At 42.2% G+C, this 21,525-nt stretch overlaps 2 protein-coding genes and 1 long non-coding RNA gene across 7 annotated transcripts; 2 read left to right on the forward strand and 1 right to left on the reverse strand.

Annotated features, from left to right (window-relative positions):
- The first annotated feature begins 316 nt into the window (after window positions 1–316).
- Window positions 317–5,716, forward strand: LOC100124109 (CAAX prenyl protease 1 homolog). The gene is made up of 7 exons (XM_031932307.1): window positions 317–765; window positions 2,149–2,295; window positions 2,587–2,844; window positions 2,925–3,310; window positions 3,835–3,988; window positions 4,469–4,612; window positions 4,849–5,716. Exons 1-7 carry the CDS (start codon window positions 613–615, stop codon window positions 5,065–5,067), a joined length of 1,461 nt encoding a protein of 486 aa, XP_031788167.1. The 5' UTR covers window positions 317–612; the 3' UTR covers window positions 5,068–5,716.
- Window positions 5,710–7,501, reverse strand: LOC116417709. 2 transcript variants are annotated; one of them, XR_004227968.1, is made up of 3 exons: window positions 6,749–7,498; window positions 6,125–6,365; window positions 5,710–6,017 (listed from the first exon to the last, which is right to left on the reverse strand). It is a non-coding gene; the product is annotated as an uncharacterized LOC116417709 (long non-coding RNA). The 2 variants fall into 2 exon arrangements; XR_004227967.1 differs by having other exon boundaries at window positions 6,125–7,501.
- Window positions 7,502–9,792: 2,291 nt separating this feature from the next.
- LOC100187597 (KN motif and ankyrin repeat domain-containing protein 2-like) lies at window positions 9,793–21,425 on the forward strand. Of its 4 annotated transcripts, none has more exons than XM_032600082.1 (9): window positions 9,793–10,251; window positions 12,002–12,279; window positions 13,382–13,578; window positions 13,645–14,128; window positions 14,433–14,803; window positions 15,091–15,558; window positions 17,900–18,211; window positions 18,614–19,025; window positions 19,291–21,425. In XM_032600082.1, the coding sequence occupies exons 1-9, from the start codon at window positions 10,194–10,196 to the stop codon at window positions 19,792–19,794; spliced, it is 3,084 nt and encodes a 1,027-aa protein (XP_032455973.1). In that variant the 5' UTR covers window positions 9,793–10,193; the 3' UTR covers window positions 19,795–21,425. The 4 variants fall into 4 exon arrangements, with proteins under 4 accessions (XP_032455973.1, XP_008215051.1, NP_001127800.1 ...); XM_008216829.4 differs by having other exon boundaries at window positions 18,626–19,025; NM_001134328.1 differs by lacking the exon at window positions 9,793–10,251 and having other exon boundaries at window positions 12,043–12,279; window positions 18,626–19,025; window positions 19,291–19,794.
- Window positions 21,426–21,525: the final 100 nt, after the last annotated feature.

Raw genomic sequence — 21,525 nt, forward strand, 5'->3', positions numbered from 1 at the left:
AACTTTTCAAAAGTTTCTCTTGCCGCTAAAGTGATTACGTATTTGATTGAAAATTAATTTTTAATCCTGTTGAAGAAGTCGAATTGGCAGTTTCAGCACATTTTTAGTAAAACCAGTCCTCTTTTATCTGTTGATCTCTAAATATTTATGAATGAATATCTTCAGCTATTAACAATTATAGATAAATATCGACACCGAAGATCAAAAACCACATACTTCATTCAAAATTCCCGCGCGCCTCAGCCGGTAACCAGTGCCGCCAACCTAAAACAAACGAAAACGGCAGCGCGCACAACGAACTACGTCGCTAAGTTAGCCCGCTTGGCTTCAATCGATCGGATTCTTTATCTCTTTCTATTCCACGCCGTATAATAAGCAGCTGTGCTAAACAAATCTCATCTCCCACGTAGGCTTGTTTCGAGCTACAGCACAAGAGCGACAGAGACAGACGAACTGTTCACTGCACTCGCTCGCGCAGACGCGTGCATCTGACTGCGGCCGGTAATGTGTAGTAGCTGAGTATCTTGTGTCTATCGGTGATCATTTCATATCCTGGAGAGTATTTTTTGAGGAAACCCGAGACTTCAATCGTGCTGTGCAGGAGAAGTAGTCATGGAGAAGGCTCAGCCGCAGTCGGCACCGCCGACGATAAAAAGCGATAGCGATGATCTGTATGAAGGTCTGCTCCAGAGGCACATCCTCACCGAGCTGGTTGTTATATCTTGGATCATCTTCCTCTGGGAGCTGTATCTCACCTTCCGGCAGGTTCGTTTAGATGAATTTTTTGTTGAGTAATAAGGGAACAAAAATCAAAGAATAGCAATAGTACTTCGTACTTGGAGGTTAGGTTGGCATTGCTCTTCGCGAGTCATTAAAATATTCGTATTTTCTTGATATTACGTGTTTTGACAGATGCGTTATCATGCGTTCTTTCAATGGTTATAAAAAATGGAATGCACGCTCTTTATTGTTTACGTGGCTTTAAATTTTTTAAGAAAAACGTACTCAGTTGAGCTTGCAATGGATTGCAGGATAATAATTGAGATTGATTGCACCAAGCATGCTTCAAACATACGCAGCTTACGTACGGCGAAGATAAGGAGAAAAAGATAACTATGTAAATAAGGAAATTTCAAGAATATTTGAATCTATAACTGTTAATATTCGATAGTATTCATAAAAGCCAGTAATTTTTTTGAGTGTGTCTCCGCGGCCGATATCGCGTACGCGAAAACTTTGTAGCGTGTGCGAAATCAACTAACAAATTTTCCGGGAAAATTTCGCGTGCGCTACTAATCAACCTTTCGCGTGCGCTAAATCTGTCGCGCACGCTAGAAAAATCAACCTTTCGCGTACGCTAGATCTTTCGCGCACGCTGGATATAAACTTTTCCGGCACGTTAGTATTTTTAAGAGCAATTCTTTCGCGTACGCTAAAGTGCTCCAAATTTTCTTATAAGAAGCAAACGGAGTACTTATATATAGAGATGTTCCATTCATCCTTCATAAGTCACTCCTGTTGCTTCTTTTATATATAGGAAATGTAGAGCACTTTAGCGTACGCGAAAGAATTGCCTAAACAAGAAAAACTCTAGCGTATGCGAAAATCTCTCGCTCCATCTCTCATACAAGTAATCCGTTCGCTTCTTACAAGAAAATTTGGAGCACTTTAGCGCACGCGAAAGAATTGCTCAAAAAAAAAAAAAAAGTTCATTTTATACCACTCTAACCTCAAAATATGCAAACTTTAATTGCAATTTTTGGCTCCCGTGGTATAATATACTATTCTAGCGTACGCGAAAAGTTGATTTTCTAGCGTGCGCGACAGATTTAGCGCACGCGAAAGGTTGATTAGTGCGCGAAACATTTTCCGGAAAATTGTCTATGGTTTTCGCGTACGCTAAAATTTTCTCGCGTACGCTACATTTTTTTCGCGTACGCGATATCGGCCGCAGAGACACACTCAATTTTTTTTCCTGTGTAAAGTTCTAAAGTTTTTCACATTTACGAAAGAAACTTACGTGGCGCTTTAAAACGATCACGTGAACACATTGAACGAGAATCACTGTTCGATTCGAATTCAAAGATTGAATTACACAAAATTTCTAGAAGCATATCATAAAAAACTGTAATCATTTTTATTTCACAGCGACGATTGGTGCAAAAATTGGCTGAACCACCGAAGGTTCTCGACGGATTGGTAGAGGAAGATGTCTACAAGAAAGCGCGAAGTTACTCCCTGGATAAGAGTACCTTCGAGATAGTCCAAGACGTGTACTCCAATGTTATAAACACGGTGAGTACCTATACGAGGATAAGCGCTGATGGATGTGGAATTGCTAATATGTTATAGACGGCTCCGCCGTGCTTGGTCTTCGATCTTTAAATAGACCGATGGGATTGCTTAGTTGATTTTTTCCAACCACTCTATTTTTGCGGGCTTCTTAGAAAGATTAAACTGAGTCATCGAGCTCTTGAAAAAATAAACGAACTTTCGTGCAAGAAGATTTTATTTCTGAAATGCAGATGTTATTATTATTGTAATTATTTCTTAGTCATTACAATTTTTCTCCGCGTTTGTTTTCAGATTTTTATGACATGCTGGGGTTTCTACTTTGTCTGGATATGGGGCAAATATCTCGTCGAATACGTCGGTCTGGACCCGAAAAACGAGATCTACGTAACGGCTGGCTGTATCACAGTCATGAGGATCTATTCGACGATCTTGTGCGATTTGCCATTCACGGTTTATGATACCTTCGTGTTGGAGCAAAAACACAACTTTAACAACCAAACGCCGCTGTTCTTCATCAAGGATCAAATAATCAAGTTCCTGGTATCTCAGGTAAAATAACTCCAATAATCGATATGTAGTTAATAATTTTTAAGTAGAACAAATTAGAATAATAACTTTTACATATTCAGATATTGATGGTTCCACTTATCTGCGGTATGGTGTGGATTGTAATGAACGGAGGTGACTACTTCTTCCTCTACCTCTGGCTCTTCACTGTTGGCATGAGTCTGCTTCTGATGATCATCTATCCAGAGCTGATTGCTCCTCTGTTCGATAAGTACACGCCGTTGCCGGAGGGCGATCTCAAGAACCGTATCGAGGCACTCGCTTCGAGTCTCAATTATCCTCTATACAAGCTCTACATTGTCGAGGGCTCGCGTAGATCGTCTCACAGCAATGCGTATCTGTACGGATTCTACAAGTACAAGAGGATAGTATTGTACGACACCCTCGTCGCTGAGTACCAGAAGAAGAAGATTGAAGAGGAAGAAAAGGCTAAAGCTGAGAAACAAGAGTAAGTTATTCATAAATCTTGATTAACAAAAATTAAATTTTGATACTTGTAATAAAATATCAGTGAGGTATGATAATAACTCGGACATTGGTAACATAAGGTAACATAAGGCAAGTATTAGCAAGTGGGCCGGATGTTCTAATTGTGTAATGTATTTGTTAGATTACGATCTGTGCCAAAACATTTGTCGTCGTAAAATGATTTTTACGAGTAATTGCTTATCAGACATCGGACATTTGTTCTGAGAAACAATTAAAAAAAATTAATGTATTAGAATGTAACGTTTTATACATACGTCTGATCCATACATCAATTTAAAATCAAGCATTTTGCTTTAGTCAGTGATGCATCAAGACAAGCAAGGCCTTTTTGTTCCACCCAGAAACACTCATACTGGATAATACTTATCTTAATTACCAACTTTTAAATCACTCTTAAACCGATCGCATTTCTGAAAATAACAATCGCTCCATCCGCATGTACAAATGATAACAATGAGGAAAATTCCCTCTTATTTTTTCTAGCTCCAGCGAAAATACCGGTGAAGAAAAGAAGGAGGTAGATGCGAAGCCGAAGGAGAGCCGAGGCTGCGAGACTGATGAGATCATTGCCGTTCTTGCGCACGAGCTCGGACACTGGCAACATAGCCATGCGCTTCAGGGTTTCCTCTTCGGGCAGGTAGAGTTTTTCATCTCTTTTGCGTTTCGAAAGCTTCTAGTCCGCTTGAGCCACTAAGAAACTATTGCCAAGTTTACTAGCACGTGGCTAAATTTTTATGAATGATAAGAAAATTGTTAGCGAAAGGCAAGGAAGTATTTGAAATCGCTGCGCGTTTTTCTAATGCTAAAGCAGTATTAAATTGTAGTGCTTTTTAAAAATTTCAGCATACATTTCTATCGTAATTAAAGTTGAACATTTATATCTAAAATGTATATTATAGATGCAATTTTGATCAATTAGTTTTTTAATTAGTTCAGCAGAACATAAATTATGCTTCTTTGAGGTAAATGAAGTCTTTGATTTGAATATTTTTAAAATAGAACGAGATAAGTTTTATGTTTTACTCATTTATAACATCTTAATTAAATAAATTTTCATATGATTATGTCATAAGGTAATCGGTTTCGGTAAATCAAAGGATGCTGTTTTGAATTTCAGGTTATCTTCCTGTGTAACTTCATCTCGTTCGCTCAACTGCTGCACTACGCGCCGATTTATGAGGCTTTCGGATTTACTGACAGCAAGCCAGTTCTTATAGGACTTATGGTAGTGACGATGTACGTCCTTGCGCCTTTGAATAAGGTAAGAATCAAAAGCAATTTAAAATCTATTCATCGATGTATAAGGAGAATATTTTCCTTATACACATGAAATATAAGCAAAGGAATAGAGTATTTGAATATAAATCACTGCTTGATGGCTATGCAAAAAGAACAATGTTGCATAGAAGTGTATTTTATTGCTAATAGATCACCAATAATAACGATTCAAATAAAATCTTAACAACTTACACATTTCTCTGTTGTCGATTCATGTAGCTGCTAACCTGGGCACTAACGGTGAACTCGCGAAGGTTCGAGTTCCAGGCGGATAGGTACGCTGCTAGCCTAGGTCACGGCGAGCCCCTGCAGCGAGCTCTGGTTAAGCTGCATAAAGACAACTTGGGCTATCCTCTTTTCGACAAACTTTACTCCAACTGGCATCACAGTCATCCGCCTCTACTCGAGCGGCTCGATGCCATTAAGAAGGATGTCTAAGGAAAGTGGACTAAACGAGCAACTCCCACGCAACTCCGAGACGTTCGCCCAGCTGCTTTTTGCCGGGCATGTGTAGAAGCGTAAAATTGCAGACTGCATGAGAAGTGCGAGTAAGAGTGAGCGAGCGTGAGAGAATATTGACGCGTGAATGGATGGTAACGATGCGTGTACTGACTTTATTGTCGTAAACGGCGGAAATTCTCGATTGGTGCACGTGTGGATTTTTTTTTCTACTTTTTAGGAGTGAAAGTTCAAGCCGTCGTTTTTGTTTTGAGTGATACTTTACGTGCAAATACTGAATTATTCCAGTGATAACATACTTTGATTTGTACGAAGCGTAAAACATTGTTTGTCGTTTTGTTGCATGAACGATATTTGACAACGTTCGGAAATTTTCAAATTTGTTCTGATTGTGTAACAAATTCGCACATAGAACGTTGGATTTTTGCCGCCAAATGACAAATGATAATATTGCATGAAACCAAATATTTTTAGTATTTGATTCTTATAAAAAAAAAATCACAAAGATAATTGCAGTATGGTTTATGCTATTTATTTCGTTACATTAAGTGTATCTTCATTTTATATGAGAAAAAACTGGCGCTTGTGAAAAACTTTTAAATAAAATACAATACTCCTATATACAAAATGCGACTATTTTTTCCATTTAATATAACGGTACCCATTAAAATTGTATCGCCTATAAAGCGATTATAATACTTTTTTCCAATTAATTTTTTTTACATTTGCTGCATTCAGCAATGTACGGCGCTAGTCAAGTAACAGGCACGACAAATAGTAGAGAAGAGTTCCCAGACATCACTATAGTCGACGACATCGGTCCTGATCATCGGTGGTCTTGCTCAGAGCATCGCTGACGTAGAAAGAAAACTGTCATTTTTTATCGGCGGATGTGTGCCTCTTGGTTCTTTTTAATATATTATCGCTTCCTTCCAAGACAATAGCGAAATTTAAAAAAATATCTATTATAATTTGCCATTTTCAGAGTATCTGAAGAAATAAATTTACTCAGATATAAATAAACTTAAGACATTACATGGATACGTCGGTATTAATCTACTCCTGACAATCATCCGGAGCAAATTGATCAACAAGTACAGGCCGCCGTCGAAGGGCCATCTCAAGAATCGTACAGAGGCATTCGCTTCGAGTATCAATTTCCCTCTAAACAAGCTCTGCATTGTCAAGGGTTTGCTTAGACCGCCTCGCAGAATTGCGTATCTGTGCAAATTCAAGTTCAAGTGGATAGTATTGTCCGACACCCTCGTCGCTGAGTCCTAGAAGAAGGCGATCGAGAAGACAGACAAGTCTAAGGCTGAGTAGGGTTTATTTAAAAAATTAAATTTTGATGCCCGTAGTATATTAACAAGTATATATGGCAAGTGTATGGTGAGTCTAATATGCTAATTGTGTAACATGTTTGCCGACTAAGATTGCGGGGACGGTTTGTAGCAAACCATTCGTGGACTTAGAAAAGATTATTACAAATCAGATATTGCTTATAAAATATCTGAAGTTTATTATGAAAAATAATTTAAAAAATAAATAAATGTAGAAAGTGATAGTAAATTTTGATGCAAAAGCCTGATCAACGTGTAAATTCAAAGTTAAACAGGGTTTAAGTGTTAATTTAAATACGACGCAAAAAAAAACATTTTACCTAGTCAGTGATGCATTATGTCAATTAAGGCTTCTCTTGCTGCACCCAGAATCAGTCATACTTGCTAGATCATACTTAACTTAATTACGAACTTCTCAATCGCTTCATCCGCCATTATTTGTCTAGCTCCATGCAGCGAAGACACCGTCGAAGAAAATAAGGTATAGATGCAAAGCTTAAGGAAAGTCGAGGCTGCAAAACCTATGAGATCATTGCGGTTCTAGCGTACGAGCTTGGACACTCGCAGCACAGTCAAGCGCCAACATTTCCTCTCAAGCAGGTAGTTTTCCATTTGTTTATTTGGCTAGTGCCCCATTTCTTTGATGTTTGAAAGGATTTTGGTTCTTATAGAAAACTTCTTAGGCTTATAGAAACTATTGTGAAGTTAACTATTTTCAAGTTTTCTCGCGCTTGAATGTAACTTCATGAATGAGAATTGAGAGGCATTTTTGTTTGCGAGTTGAATATGCGCGGCTCTTTTTTTTTCATATCTTCCAAAGCCCTTGAAATGCTAATCATGCTCGTGTTGTACACTGTTCGGTACTTAAAATCGTTGCGTTTCTCTATAGTGTTCAAGTTACAATCTGTAGCACGAGTTTAGAATTTTATAAAAGATTTTACATTAGCAGTAGTAACATCTATTATATAAAATTAAATTACGATTATTTTTTAACTGGGAATGCTACTCTATTGTTGCACTACTTACGTATTGTTTTTGAAGCTCTCTCTACGTCCTTGAGCTCTTAAATCAAAAGCAAATTTAAAACCATTCAATCGATCTATAAGGAATATAATTTTTTTATGCATGAAATATCATTAAAGAAATAGGTCATTTGAATACGAATCACTGATTGATGACCATAAAAAGGAACAATATAAGTGTTCACATTAAAGTAATATTTATTCACCTACTTACATCTTGAAATATAACCAATTGGTACAACAATTTTCGAACAAAAAATTAAAAGTTGATTGGCAGTTATTTGAGATCGGAATGTTCAGAAACAATAATACGTAAAAGGTACCGATTCGAGGTGACTCGGTTATTAATATTCAAGTCAGTATGCAAATTAATACAAAAGCTGAGCAAGAATGCGCGTGGGTGAAGTTAGAGAAAAGTTTCAGAGTGGCCGCCTACAATCCTATGAAAAGTGACAAAAAATGTGTCAAGATATTACATGTTGCTTATGAGGAGTGTATTTTGTTGCGAGTGTAAAATAATGTCTCTATATTTCATGTAAACTAATGGTAAACTCGCAAAGGTTCCACTTCCAAGTAGACAGGTACACTGCAAGTCTGAGTTCACAGCGAGGCTCTCCACCTTTATTCGAACGATCGAAACCATCAAGAAGGACGGCTAACAAAAGTAGACCGAACGTGCGACTCCCACGCGATTCCGAGGCGTTCGGCCGGCTGCTTTTTACCGGGCATGTGTAGAAGCGTAAACTCGCGGACTGCATGAGAAGTGAGAGTAAGGAAGAATGAGCAAGCGATAAGGAACATTGACGCGTAAACAAACGGTAACAATGCGTATACTAAATTTATTGTCATGACCGAGGGAAATCCTTGAACTCTTGAAATGTTTCTTATGAGCAAATATCAGCAAATTTTTGCCGCTAAACGACAAATTATAATTTTGCATGAACCGAGTGTTCTTATAATTTATTTTTCGTTTTAAAATAAAAGAAATAGACCACTGTGTGAAACTTTTAAAAGAAATTCTAACAGCCCTACAGACAAATGTTTGTCTTATTTATAACCGACCGATAGTTCAAAGCGACTATTTTTGTTTCGCCTAAACATTTTTAAAAATCTTTCGAAAAGCCTGTTCACGACATCATCATAGTTAAAGTTAACATGTAAGCTCTAAGCGTTGACCTATAGGACGCATCAAACTCGCCGCTTAAGCAGCGATAACGAAATAATTTCCTCGCTCAAATATTTGCTCGCCTGCGTTTAGAAATACATGGCGCTGCACGTGCACCGTGCCGGCCGCGCGACAAAAAGACATCAAAGAGTTCCAGCGGGGCCGCCGACACTGGCGTCGACGTAGTTTCTATTTCTTCCCAATTTCCTTCTTTTTTCCTCTCTTATTACTACTGCAGCTCATACACGCCGCTCGGGAAAACAATAAAAAGTACGGTCTAATTCTATCTCCGTCCTTTTCCCTCTCCATTCGCGCGCAAGCGAATGAGCGACTCTTGGGTGGGAGAGAGTAAGAGAGAGAGAGAGAGCGTTTTAGGTGAGGGAAGACAGAAATCCTTTACTATTCTATTATGGTATACCGCTTCCCCACTGCGTTCCTTCCGAGAGATACGTGGGGGCCTACAGCGGCGAGGACTGCAAAAGAGAAGGCGAACGTATTACCGAGAGAAAAGATGCGGGTTTGGTCGCTGTCGAGTTGTCCGTGATCTTACAGAATGATGCGGTTTTGATGGGAGAGTCTAGACGCTCGCGAGGAGCAATAACAGTTTCGTTTATATAGGGCTGGAGAAAATATAAGTTTATAATCCAACCAGTCATATTTATGACATGCATAGCTGTAGGATATGAAAAATTGAACATTCCTGTGCAACGTAATTGCGTTTGCATGCGTTCGAAAGTATAGGCATACATATTGAAACCCGGCGCACTGAGGAAAAAATGAAGCGTGTACCGTTGAAACCTCTCACACATCGACTAATGAACCGATCCGTTCCTCCTACGCTGCGAAGCATTTCAAATCGGCAGCACGATCTAGTTAGCAAATAGTCAACTTCGATAAAGAAATATACACGATAAACATTATAATAAAGTTCAATCATTTTCAGATCGCCGAATACCACATCTCGATTTCGCAACACCGGTCCTTTACGTCACCCGAATTTTTCACCTTGCCATCAACAACATCGGCAGCCACCTCTCGGAAAAAAGGAACCCGATCGGTCCCCACCGGCCGGTTATAAAAAAAGAGCCGAAAAAGCACCTCGCGTACACTGCAGCGTTAACGCGTGTGAGATAGTGGGGAAGAAGTTACAGCAGCGAGCCGCCGCCGCCGCGGCTGCAGTGGGAGTAAGCCGAGCGCTCGAGGTGCGCGCGTGTGTCGCACTACCTCGCAGTCTCCGGGAGAGCGGCAGGCCGCAAGCGCACCGACATGGAATCAGTCGACGATCATTATCGACGAGCCTCCTTTTCTCATCGCCGACGCTTTATAGGAAGGAAGCTGCGCCGTCTTCGATCGGCGTGAATGCGTGCGCGATCTCGCGGTTCTCTTCAACGTGTATGTGTGTGCATGTGCATGTGACACCTGTGCGCTGAGAGAGAGAGAGAGAGAGAGAGAGAGAGAGAGAGAGAGAGAGAGAGAGAGAGAGAGAGAGAGAGAGAGAGAGAGAGAAGGAGACCGAGGAGTAGTGGAGCAGAGAGCGAGAGAAAGACCAAAGAAGGCGAGAGGAGTGCTCGTGTAATCATGACGACGACCATGGCGACGACCAGCAGAGCGCAGCTCTTCAGTGACGCCGAGACAGGTATGTTATAGAGAGAGAGAGAGAGAGAGAGAGAGAGAGAGAGAGAGAGAGAGAGAGAGAGCGTGGGATGACGCTGACCGCGCGGATGTGTGGGAGAGATCGGCTGGACCCGCGGGAGAGATTGCTCGATGCTGATGGTTTTTTATCGGTGCTGTCCTTCGAACGGATCAAACTTGACTTTATATACACTATCACGACGATCTAATCGATTTCGAGTCAGCCAACTTTCTCCCTGCACTCTGTACACCACGTAATATTTATCACGACTTTATGTAAAACGAAATTTCAAGCCCTCGCGAAATCGGTATACTGCAGCATGCACAGCATCCACCTCCTCCATAACAGAGAGCTAGCGCGCACAGCCGCGCGCTAAAGATGAACCCGAACGGGTTGGTGCTTTTTTTCTTTCGCTTGAACTGTCGGGCGGCTGCACTGCAGTGGAATGCACTTCTTCTTGTTTTTTTATGGAGAGAGAAGCGTGAGCGCTACCAATACAAGTTCGTTGATGTAATGTTCCGCGATCGTTTGTGCGATGTTACAAAATCGAGTAGTCTTTATAACATGTCAGCTTATATATACGTACGTTTGCAAACTAGCTAGATCTTTTTTAACAGCGAATACAAATAACAACTCGCGAGAGTTCTAAAAATACACTCGCGAGTGTAATGCGCGACGCTGCGATTGTAATGCACAGGTATAAACAAAGTGCGCTACTCGCGCGTAATTGTACTTGACTCGATTGTTGACGCTATGTAGGAGGTACAATGTATACATCAGCGATGGTTAATATTCTACTATACCATTCAATGGCCTTTTTTCGAAACGATGGACATACAATACGCAAGAGGTACGGTAACACAAGCGGGCCTCCTAAGGTCTCGCCGCGAGACAGGTATATATAGGTATATTATACAGCCAGCGCTGCGCTCTTGTTATAAGACTCTCTTTCTAAGTCTCAAGGACGATTCATCGCCTTTTTTTCGTATAGTGTATCGCGGCGGCTATTGCGGCCGGTGTATTATCTACGCGAGGTATCGCATGCGTTTGTACGCGTAGGTTACAATCGGCGGTTTCAGAGTTTTCAGTGGTTAATATGCTCGCACGCGGTATGCGGCAAATTAGTTTAACAAGGATTTTCGGAGGTTTGCGCGTTTAGCTGTGTGGTCGAGTGGGTGGTACAAGTGACTCACCGTAACGATTTTTCGCGATCAATAAAACACGTGGAGAATCAACAATACCGCAGCTGGAATCTTGAGGTAATTTATTATCAGCGGGCTTATCTCTGTAGTCAAGGAGTTATGTCTCTCTGTTTGATAATAAACAAGCTGTACTTTAATTCAATTGTAAGCCTCGACGTGTGTAATAAATTCACCAGAATTTCACGTTTTACGATCTACGGCATCTCGCTTAATTAGTTTTAATAGTTTTTATTTTACAATCACTGCTAACTTAAGTATTCATTGCTAAAAATAAAGTACTCAACTACTACTCTGCGAAGGTGCGGCTACATCACACATAAAATTCACCAAATATAGTTTCCGTCGTCAAAAGACTCATAAAAGAAAAGCTGAATTAACGCATACGCTCATAAAGCGCCGCGGAACGTGTTAAAAGCGGCGACGCAACAGGTGTTCCCCCCACCCCACGGCTGCATGTATTTCATCAATGAAAATCGGCTCTTACACATAGAGAGTATAATATATCTTATAGTCTTATAGCAAATTGATTAATCTTAACGATCTCATTACAGGTTTGTTTTCTCGTCACGGAGCGAACTACAGCGCGACTCCGATGAGCAACGGCGAGAACGGCACCGCGAATATGAACGGGAACCAGCACGGCAGCAAGTGCTTCTGCTGTCCCTACGGCTACCACATCGACCTGGACTTCGTGCGCTACTGCGAGAACTGGCAGACTATGGCTTGCGACAAGATAGCTCGTGGCAACGAGGAGAAACGACGGCGAAGGGCCAGACAGAAGCAGTGCCAGTCCATGGAGTTCCTGCTGGGTCTACCCGACGATAAGGAGGTGAATTTTGATAGCACTTAATTGTTGTTTGACGAGCACTGTCGGTTATATTCCGCATAGTCATTAACATCTCCACGTAACGCAACGCCCGATGGAAATAACACGAGTCGCTCCAACATGTGCAGTCCCTCATTATATTGCCTCTTCTTCTTCGTTCATCATCGTGCACACACACGAGCTCGCGAACGTATACTTGTTACATAGTATAACGGGGCGCCGCACTTGCGCAAGTAGCTATATATATGCGCGAGTGAACAAGCGGCTGGCTGCTTATCTCGGTCGGCGATAACATAATACCGCGAGTTCGATATACACTAACACGTCCGCAGAGTCGGTAGGAGAAAGGGGATCACGCGTACGTATATACGTAAATATACTTATGCCTCGTTTTTTGCCCGAGAGATACACGACGAAACGTCAGTGTAGGCGAATTTTCGCGTCAGACGCTCCGCGGATCCGGTGCTGGCGGTATGATCGCCGTCGTTTGCGTTAGAGGCTCTTGAGTGTTGTATTTACTCCTCGGGAAAGTTGGGCTACGTGGTGTCGTGGAAAATGCCGTGTTGGAGGAGTCCTAGCTGGAGGAGTCGGACGAAAAAGTTTTTTCACAGAGATGCGCCGGAGGACGAGGTAGTGCTTTTTTATTACTTATAATTATAATTGCTTTATCGCGAGCAATATGCTCTTGTTGTTGTTCAATCGCCGTCGATGAATTATTCGTCGAGAGACGTTATCTCAAGATAATTGTTGCTAGGTTTTTATTTTGCTATGCTTTTTAGAGTATTTCTTCAATATTTCTTCGACTATAGCATGCATATTATTGTAGTTGCAGAGTAATAGAATAACTATTGCAGTTTTCAGGTCGTGACATTGAATTTTTTCTGCTGATAACAATTTTGTTGTTTTCCTTATTATACAAGAAGCTCATTAGAATATTAAATTTTAATTTAACTAATATTCCGTAATACTATGTACCAACGCTATCTTCAATCATTGTGCAATAACGTCTCGATAATCCGCTGATGCCCCTTATTTATCTGAACTTTTTTCAATAAATCAATCGAACTCAACAAATAAACAGTCAATATCGTTTAAATGTCTAAAGTACAAGCCAGAACCGGCGCCGGTACCGGTAACGAAACCAACACCTCCGAAACCTCCGCCAAAGCCGAATGTCGATAGTATCAAACTCAACAAGGACTGGCAGGATACCCTCAGTAATTTCGAAGAAGCTCTGTCCCAGTCTTACACCGGACCCAGCAGTAGCGCTTGCAGTACGCCGATCGACAATCGATACTTGAGGTACTTTTGCGATAAATTTAATATCGACTAAAGCTATGTTATAACACTATCTCTTTTCTCCAACAGCAGTACGTATGACTCGAGAAGCAGTAGCCAGAACGGGGAAGCGGCCTATCAACCTTTGAAGAAACATCATCAGAATCAAGAGCCGGTGGTACCCCCTCTGCCATCCTCGAGCCGCCTGGTGTTACGGAGTTACACTGCGAGTCCCGAACCACCACCACCACCTCCACCGCCGCAGCAGCAACTTATACTCGAGGATTCATCGAGCCGTGGCGGAGAGAACCGGCCATGCTTGCAAAGCATTCGCGAACAGATGGCTGCGGCCCTCGAGCGCATGAAGCAGCTCGAGGAGCAGGTCAAGGAGATACCGTTGCTCCACGTGCAGATGTCCGTGCTCAGGGAAGAGCGGCGCATACTGCTCAGGCAACTCGCCTCGCAACGAAAGATCAACAATCAACCGTCCCCCGCACCGGTTGTCGTCAGTAAAAGAGACGTGGGGGTCTGCTGCGGAGTCGTTACCAGAGACATTGGTGTCTGTCATCAGCAGGTAAGCAAATATTTTCACGAGACGTTCGCAAGAGATTGTGAAATTTCGCAGCTAGAAGTGCATTTTCCGCGCTTACCACTAGATGCTGTTATATCAGAGGAAAGCCAGACATCTTGATGCTTAGTAACTCCTATGTAAATGTCGTTGGTTTGACACAAAAATTACGTTTAATCACACGTTACAAAAGCTATAATACTGCACTCATTTGCATTACCCTTATTCTATGCACTGACGTCATTCGTTACGCCTATGTTAAAACCTTTAAGCCGCGATACACAAAATATCGCTCACACATTGTTTCCAGACGAAAACACGGGAGACGTCGACGAACACACAGCCGCGACCGGAGCACCGTACTCGCTCCACCGCAACGGACGACCCGCCCTCGCCGGAAGCCCGTAAGGCGTGCCTGCAGTCTACGAAGGGCACGCAGTGTTCGACCGCGCAGCTATTGTCCAAGTCAGTGCAGTGCCTGCCAGAGCCTCGTCAGAGCAGGTCGACGCAGTGTGAGACAGAGCCGGTGAGGCCGTTGGAAGTAGAGGCCAAAGCCGTGCAGTGCAGCGTCGAGACCAGGGACAGGGGTACGCTTAGCTTGAAGAGCCTCCTGCTGGACGAAAAGCCGACGCCGGTTATTAAGAAAAACAAGGAGGTTCAAGCGACCGAGAGCCAGCCCTGGTGAGTGCGATGGAGGGATAGGTGTATGAAATATGCGGTTGCGTGTGCGAGGTTAATGCTCGAGGTATGCGCTAGTGTATGAGAAGAATTATGGGGGAGCAGTTTTCATTGTGTGAGTGTGAGAGTCTTTTTGCGCTTGGTAGGTGATTAAGCCATTCTTTACACGCTTGTTTGCTTAAATTGGTAGTGAGTGCATGGTTTGTTTATTTAATTAATTAAAATTATTTAATGAATTAAAAAACAAAGACACAAAAGTTTAAAAAAAAATGCTATACTCTATTCAACAGGGTGAAGCTGAAGCTGAGTATGGGTGTAATGGCAAAACCCAGTCTGTCGGATGCGGCGACCGAGACAACGGACGCGTCCATCAGTCTTGCGACTCTTCGCCGTCGTCAAACCGGCTCCAGGTCGGTAGGAGTGAACGTGGCCCGCTGCGATCTGCTGGGCTGCGTGAGCCGTTCCACCGAAACTCTGGCGCCGCGAATCAGAGATTTCGGTACATCGCCTCAGCGCAAACTTCTCGTCGACGTGTCAGTAGGCGCCTCGCTGCCCAGCGTAACAACCGGTAGCACTAACTACTGCGACGAGTGCAAGCAGATCAGCAAAAGTGCCAAGGCCGCTGCTGTTGAGGGTAGGAGTAGGTCCAGTAGCAAGAGTAGGATACCGGTGATGACTGAGCCGGCGAAGAACGAGAGACGGACGACGCTTATCAGGCAAGATACCTGGACGGAGAGTCTCGATCAGCTGGGCGATGGGTGAGTTTTGCTTTTGATGTTTTTTATGGGTACGTGGTGATGTAAAGAACGATAGCTGCTTAGTCATAGTTTTTTATTCCTCGCGGCGAGAATAATTGAGCAGTGTATTATAATACGAAGTGACATCGTGACAGTTAGAGTCACGGAACCCACCGATAAAGTTATTCTATATAACTGAATCGTACATTCTTCGGAAAATCGATCGACCGAAACCCGTCGACTCATTCCCGCTAATCAATGAAAAAAGCAGAGCACTTGTCTACGAAACACGATTTAATTCCACTACAGAAAACCAATATAGATGGAACGTCTTACTCGTGAGCAGACGGCGGTGGCGCGAGCAATATACGATCCGTTAATGGATCCGTGACGAGGATGCGCCGCGCGAAGAAGCAGCTCACTCGAGATTTATTATTCGCAGTGTAAAACGCACGTGCGCGCGCTCACACGTCAGAGATATAAGAGAAGCGCGACTTTTGCGCCACACACGCTATTCTCGCTATTATTTATAGGTGAACGCTTTGCGCTCCACGCGATAAAGTTACAGTGTTGGCAGGAGGGCTAGATAATATGGAATAGCATCGATTTTATTGAGCGTTTTTAAATAACTATGTATTTTTGTACTCTTGTGGTAAATTTAGACAGTAGATAAATTGGGTATACTGTGTGAGCGTATAGCGGAATTGAAAAAAAGAAGATTGTTGTAAGCAGGCAGGTATTATTTTTTCAATGCTTGTAATCAGATAAAAAGTTGTAACCCATCATTATTATCATGTTCAACGTTGCGCTTATTTCGGAACATGCGATCATATCTGGATGATTCATGTAGATGGTCACACGCCGCTTCTGTCACCCCGAAATATCGATAATCAAGTCCCATCATAATAAATTCAAATCACTGAGGTCAGCGCAGCTCGCACTGAATAACCCAATCGAGCCCATCAAAACAGCATTGATTAATTAAAAAATCCAATTCGCGACAAAAGTCGCAATCTGAGCTGCGGCTATAAATACCAAAGCCTTGAGCTCGTATAAAAACGAAAGACCGCAGGAAGAAATCTCGCTATATAATACGTCAAGAAGCGCCGCCCGACAAAAACACGAGCCGCGGCTGTATAGGAAAAACACCTATTGCTTAACGACTCGTGGCAGCACAGCCCGCTAAAAAGTACAACCCTGCGCGCGTGTAAAAAGCACCTCAGGCTCCCCGGATTTTCAGGGCTGCCGCTCAGCTGCTGCTCCGCGCTGCACACCCCCTTTCATAAAGTAATAGTCGATAAGTGCGCGCGCAGCTCCCTAAAACACAATAGCATCCAGTCGCGCGCTCGCTAGTAGCTTGTACGTATTAGTGTACACCTTGGAGTGTCGAAGAACCGTCGCTTTTGCGTTCGATCATCGGGAAAAGTAGCAGCGTCAGGCAAAAAGGAAGAAGACAAACGTACACGATCGAGCAGAGAAAGTGCATCGCAGTGTGGAGGTGGAAGGAAGCAAGAGGTATGGTACTGCTGCTGGCGCTAGGCCCGAGATCTGGCTGAACGAAAAACGAAGACGAGAAGAGAACGAACGAGACTCTGGCAACTGGCCGGGACGTGGCTGCATGTAAGGATATATGCGTCGGACTGAATTGTTGTGTTTCTTTTTCGATGTGCATACACGTGCAGAAATGATTACGAGTCGTTGATTATATTATAGGGTATGCGTGAAACGATGTTTGTTGGGAGACTGTTGCCGTGGTTTTTGGAGGGCGCAATGATACGAGGGGAAAGGGCAAGCGAGACTGACGAGGATGATGATTATGTCGTCGTAGGCTCTGTATGTAATTTACGGGGAACTTGCGGGATTTCCGTGCTATATGATCGTTTAGTAATGCGACACGGATAGCTATAACCATCTCTCTATGGCGGGCAATTAGGTATTAATTGGTTATCTTAATTTAACTAGAACGGCTTTGTAGCGCAGTAATTTAAATTTTATAGCTTGTGTTTACCGAACAATTGTCGATCCAAAAAAAAAAATTTTTATTGCGTTTACGCGGTGTAGGACATGATCTTGCTTGCACGAAATTGTATGATCTTTAATTGGAAATTCGTAGAACGACAGTCTAATAGTCCAGCGTAACAAGGCATTTTTATTACTCTCTAAACGATCTCGCGTGGCTTTAATTAGACCGAAACTCGATTTTCCTTATACTCCCGCTGAAACTTTTATTTTGGGCGCAGCGCCGAAAGAACTGTACATCCTGCTAATCTTACCTTCGAACGGGCAATTAAAACTTTCATCATAAACGAAAAAAAGCAAAATCCTACGAGGGATCTATTCTAAGCTCCAAATTGATCCACAGGTCACAGAGCTTAGAGCACAAGTATGCCGAACGCGTGCTAGCCGGATCGCAATCGTCTTTGGACAAGCAGCAGCAGCAGAAGAAGAACAACGTCGAGAAGAACGAAATCCGGCGCGACAGTTATGCCAAGCTCGACGTCGGGGAAATCATCATCAGTCCGGACTCGGAGGAGGCGGAAAAGACGAAGGAACTCGACGACGCCCTCGTCACCAGTATGGTCCTCGAGACGCCGAAAATAAGCGGACAGAGGCCGCCTATGGAGCTGTCTAAGGAGATGAAGGCGGCGCTCAAGGTCCTCGATGACAATCTCAGGTATGAGGTCATTGATATTCTCGCGGTCGTGTCTGTTTGCTTTGGTTACGGAATTTTAATTTTATTGCGAAACGGTTACAATAGCTTGAATTTTCATAGAAAATTCACTGGAAGTATTTGACGATCGGAAAATTTGAATTTGAAATGAGCCGCGTGTGCTGCAGGGATAAATCAAACCTTTCACGCGCCCACGCATTTGAAATTCAGAAGCGTTCGACAGTCAATTACGCCCATTTACAAAGAATATGAGTAGCACTAAAATTATATACGACCGTATTTGATATGTTTTTAAATCGTCACGATTATCCGTGTTTCACGCTGGCAAGCCCATAGAAATCATCCAGCGTGACTCCCCGAACAAAAGTCGGGTCATTACAAACTTCTATAACATCTTAAATCCAACTCTATCCACAGGAAAGTAAGCGCGGGTGGCACACTGCCGAGTCGAGTGAAGAATGCCAGCAACATAGTTCAGCACGAGTGGTTCAAGATCTCAAGTACGGCTCAGGCGGATCCGCTTGGCGTCGAGTTTTACCTGGACCAGTTCGAACAGCATTCGAGTTCTTTACTCGGCCATGTGGTCAACCTGACGGATTCCAGCGGTAACACAGCGATGCACTACGCCGTTTCGCACGGCAACTTCGACGTTGTCTCGATTCTCATCGATTCCAAGGTCTGCGACGTAAACCGATCGAATCACGCTGGTTACACGCCCGTTATGCTCGCGGCCCTGGCCCAGGTGCGCAACTCCACCCACGCGTCCGTCGTTAAGAGACTATTTCAGATGGCCGATGTCAATGTTCGAGCGAGGCTGGTGAGTTAATGGAGATTCTTTTTTGTAGCTTGCGAAAATTTGACCACGATTATACGCTGAATATCGTAACTTTATATCGTTTGTAACTTAATACCACGTGATTTGAACTCTCGCTGCGGATATTATTGCGCTTCTTGGTGAAATTGTATACACGTTTCATTCTGGATTAAATTACACTCTAAAAATTAAGTTTAGACAGGCAGATCGACAAGTGCTCTTATGTGAAAATACAAATTATGATCATATATTATACTTTACCTTCCAGCACGGCCAGACAGCCCTGATGCTGGCGGTGTCTCACGGGCGCAAGGACATGTCCCGTCTCCTCCTCGAAGCCGGTGCAGCCGTGAATCTTCAGGACGAGGACGGCAGCACGGCGCTGATGTGCGCGGCCGAACATGGTCACGCGGACATCGTCCGGCTCTTGCTGAGCCAGCCGGACTGCGATTCGAACATCGTCGACGTGGACGGTAGCTCCGCCTTGAAGATCGCCCTGGAAGCCGGTCACGCGGATATCGGCGTTCTCCTCTACGCGCACCAACGCGCCAACAGAGCTAGTCCAATGCCCCCCGCAGCAGCACTACCTCTACCGAGGCCATCTTCCAGGAGACAGCGCACAAGTTCCGGGCACCATCATGGACACTCCGGCGGCCAGCAGCAGTACTCAGCGCTGAGTATGTCGGCTCCGGCTAGTCCTGTCGCTACCGCTTCCAGAAAATTTCATTCATCGAGCTTGTCACTTGTAGACTCGCCTAAATATTCTCTGTAGAAAGAGAATTCTGGCGGAGAAGAGCCTCTGAAAACGACACGAAATCGTTAGAGGTTGGCCATGATCAGGGTTTTACGAAGACGATAAGTCGTGAACAAACGAGTGTTATAAAACACTTTTTTGGATCAATTTGCGTATACTATGAGGGTCAAACTTTAGATGCATTTTTGGTAAATTTATAACAGACGATGAGAATAGTTCGGTATATAGCTGTACTACTACTTCAAACTATTCAGCATAGCATTGATACTTGGCAAACGGTTGTAATAGATAGATGTCGTGAAAAATTATACGACTTTGAAAACTATTTCTTTATTTTATAAAACTTTTATTATCCTTTTATATGAGCTTATACAATACATTATAATTTATCAGGCGGGATTCGATAAAGTTCAAGATCTTCTAAAATACGCGTTCTTTTCGATATTCGTAAAGGATTACAAATGAGTTGGCTATAAGGTACATGACGAATGTAAATTGACGAACTGTTATCTCTGAACGCTTTTGTTTAAGTCTTTGGCAAATTCTTGGTGCTATATACGAGATATTTTATGAAGCATACAGATGTGAAGAGTTAAGAACATTTAGTAGTTGAATCGTTACAAATTTTACGTGATATTAACATTGTTTGGGTGTATAATGTTTAATCGTACTTTATAGAGTCTTAATACTTCTTGACTCTTCACATCACACTTTTCTTTAGATTTTATAACATTAGGGTACTTGAATTTAATCAGAAATACTCGAGTACTTAAATTAGCATATGAGTTTGAGGAATTGGCCAAAGATGTTGAAAAAGTGTATTTTTCCAAGAGATACCAGTAATTCAGATGAAACGAACAAATTTATTATTTCGATGTAAAAGAATTCTAATGGACCTACTGCCATTACCTTTTGTGCAGGTTGGATGTCTGAATAATTGATCATTAGATGAAATTCGGGTTTTTCAAGAAGTTTAATTCATACAAAATTTATTTTGCTTAGAGTTCAAGTATTTATTGGGTATGGATATTATTAATTCATTTACGTCGCCGCGATTTGAGTAGTAAGAGTACCTGGTATAATTTTCAGTATCAGTATTTCAAAAGAAATCTCTCGAAAAACCCAGTTGTTCTGTATACTATTAATAATGTTAAAAATTAGCTAATTGTAAGGAGAACAAAAATTAATACTTGATGTATGTGAATGGTCGATTATCGTGACACTTAACCTACGTGCACATCACATTCGATAACGCTCCATTCCTTTAAAAAAATTAATCCTGTGCAATTAACGTAGGAGTGGTAAAAAAACTGTCATAGCTGTATATTTTAGGGTATACCCAACGTGTGTACCTAATGAAGACTTTTTGAGATATATTATAAGATCGTTAATAAAGATAAACTAGCTGTGTAATAAAGTAATAATAAATATAGCAGAATCACTATCTGTTCTGCCCTCTCGAACAAAAACAATTATTGTATTTTTTATCTAAGTTTACAAGCATTAAAACTGAATCATGAAGTTTTCTAGACTTTTAATCTATCATTTTGAGAAATATATATATTAATATGGTGCATATTGTGATATGCTGCTATCATGCATTTATACATATACTAGAAAATATAAAACACTATGAACTCAAATTAAAATAAGTGCGTATTTATTTTTAATTAAACCTTTTTTATTGTACCAGAAGAATAAAATGTAAGAGTAAATTTGTAGATTTGTATTTTTGCGCGCAGTTACCAA

This window comes from Nasonia vitripennis, chromosome 5 (assembly GCF_009193385.2).
Source record: "Nasonia vitripennis strain AsymCx chromosome 5, Nvit_psr_1.1, whole genome shotgun sequence".
NCBI lineage: Eukaryota > Metazoa > Arthropoda > Insecta > Hymenoptera > Pteromalidae > Nasonia > Nasonia vitripennis.

Coding starts and splice junctions, on each gene's coding strand:
- LOC100187597 (XM_032600082.1), top strand. CDS start 10,194: ATGACGACGACCATGGCGACGACCAGCAGAGCGCAGCTCTTCAGTGAC. Junction 14,129..14,432: donor TTGGTGTCTGTCATCAGCAG/GTAAGCAAATAT, acceptor CATTGTTTCCAG/ACGAAAACACGGGAGACGTC. Junction 14,804..15,090: donor GCGACCGAGAGCCAGCCCTG/GTGAGTGCGATG, acceptor TCTATTCAACAG/GGTGAAGCTGAAGCTGAGTA.
- LOC100124109 (XM_031932307.1), top strand. CDS start 613: ATGGAGAAGGCTCAGCCGCAGTCGGCACCGCCGACGATAAAAAGCGAT. Junction 766..2,148: donor TGTATCTCACCTTCCGGCAG/GTTCGTTTAGAT, acceptor TTTATTTCACAG/CGACGATTGGTGCAAAAATT. Junction 3,989..4,468: donor AGGGTTTCCTCTTCGGGCAG/GTAGAGTTTTTC, acceptor TTTGAATTTCAG/GTTATCTTCCTGTGTAACTT.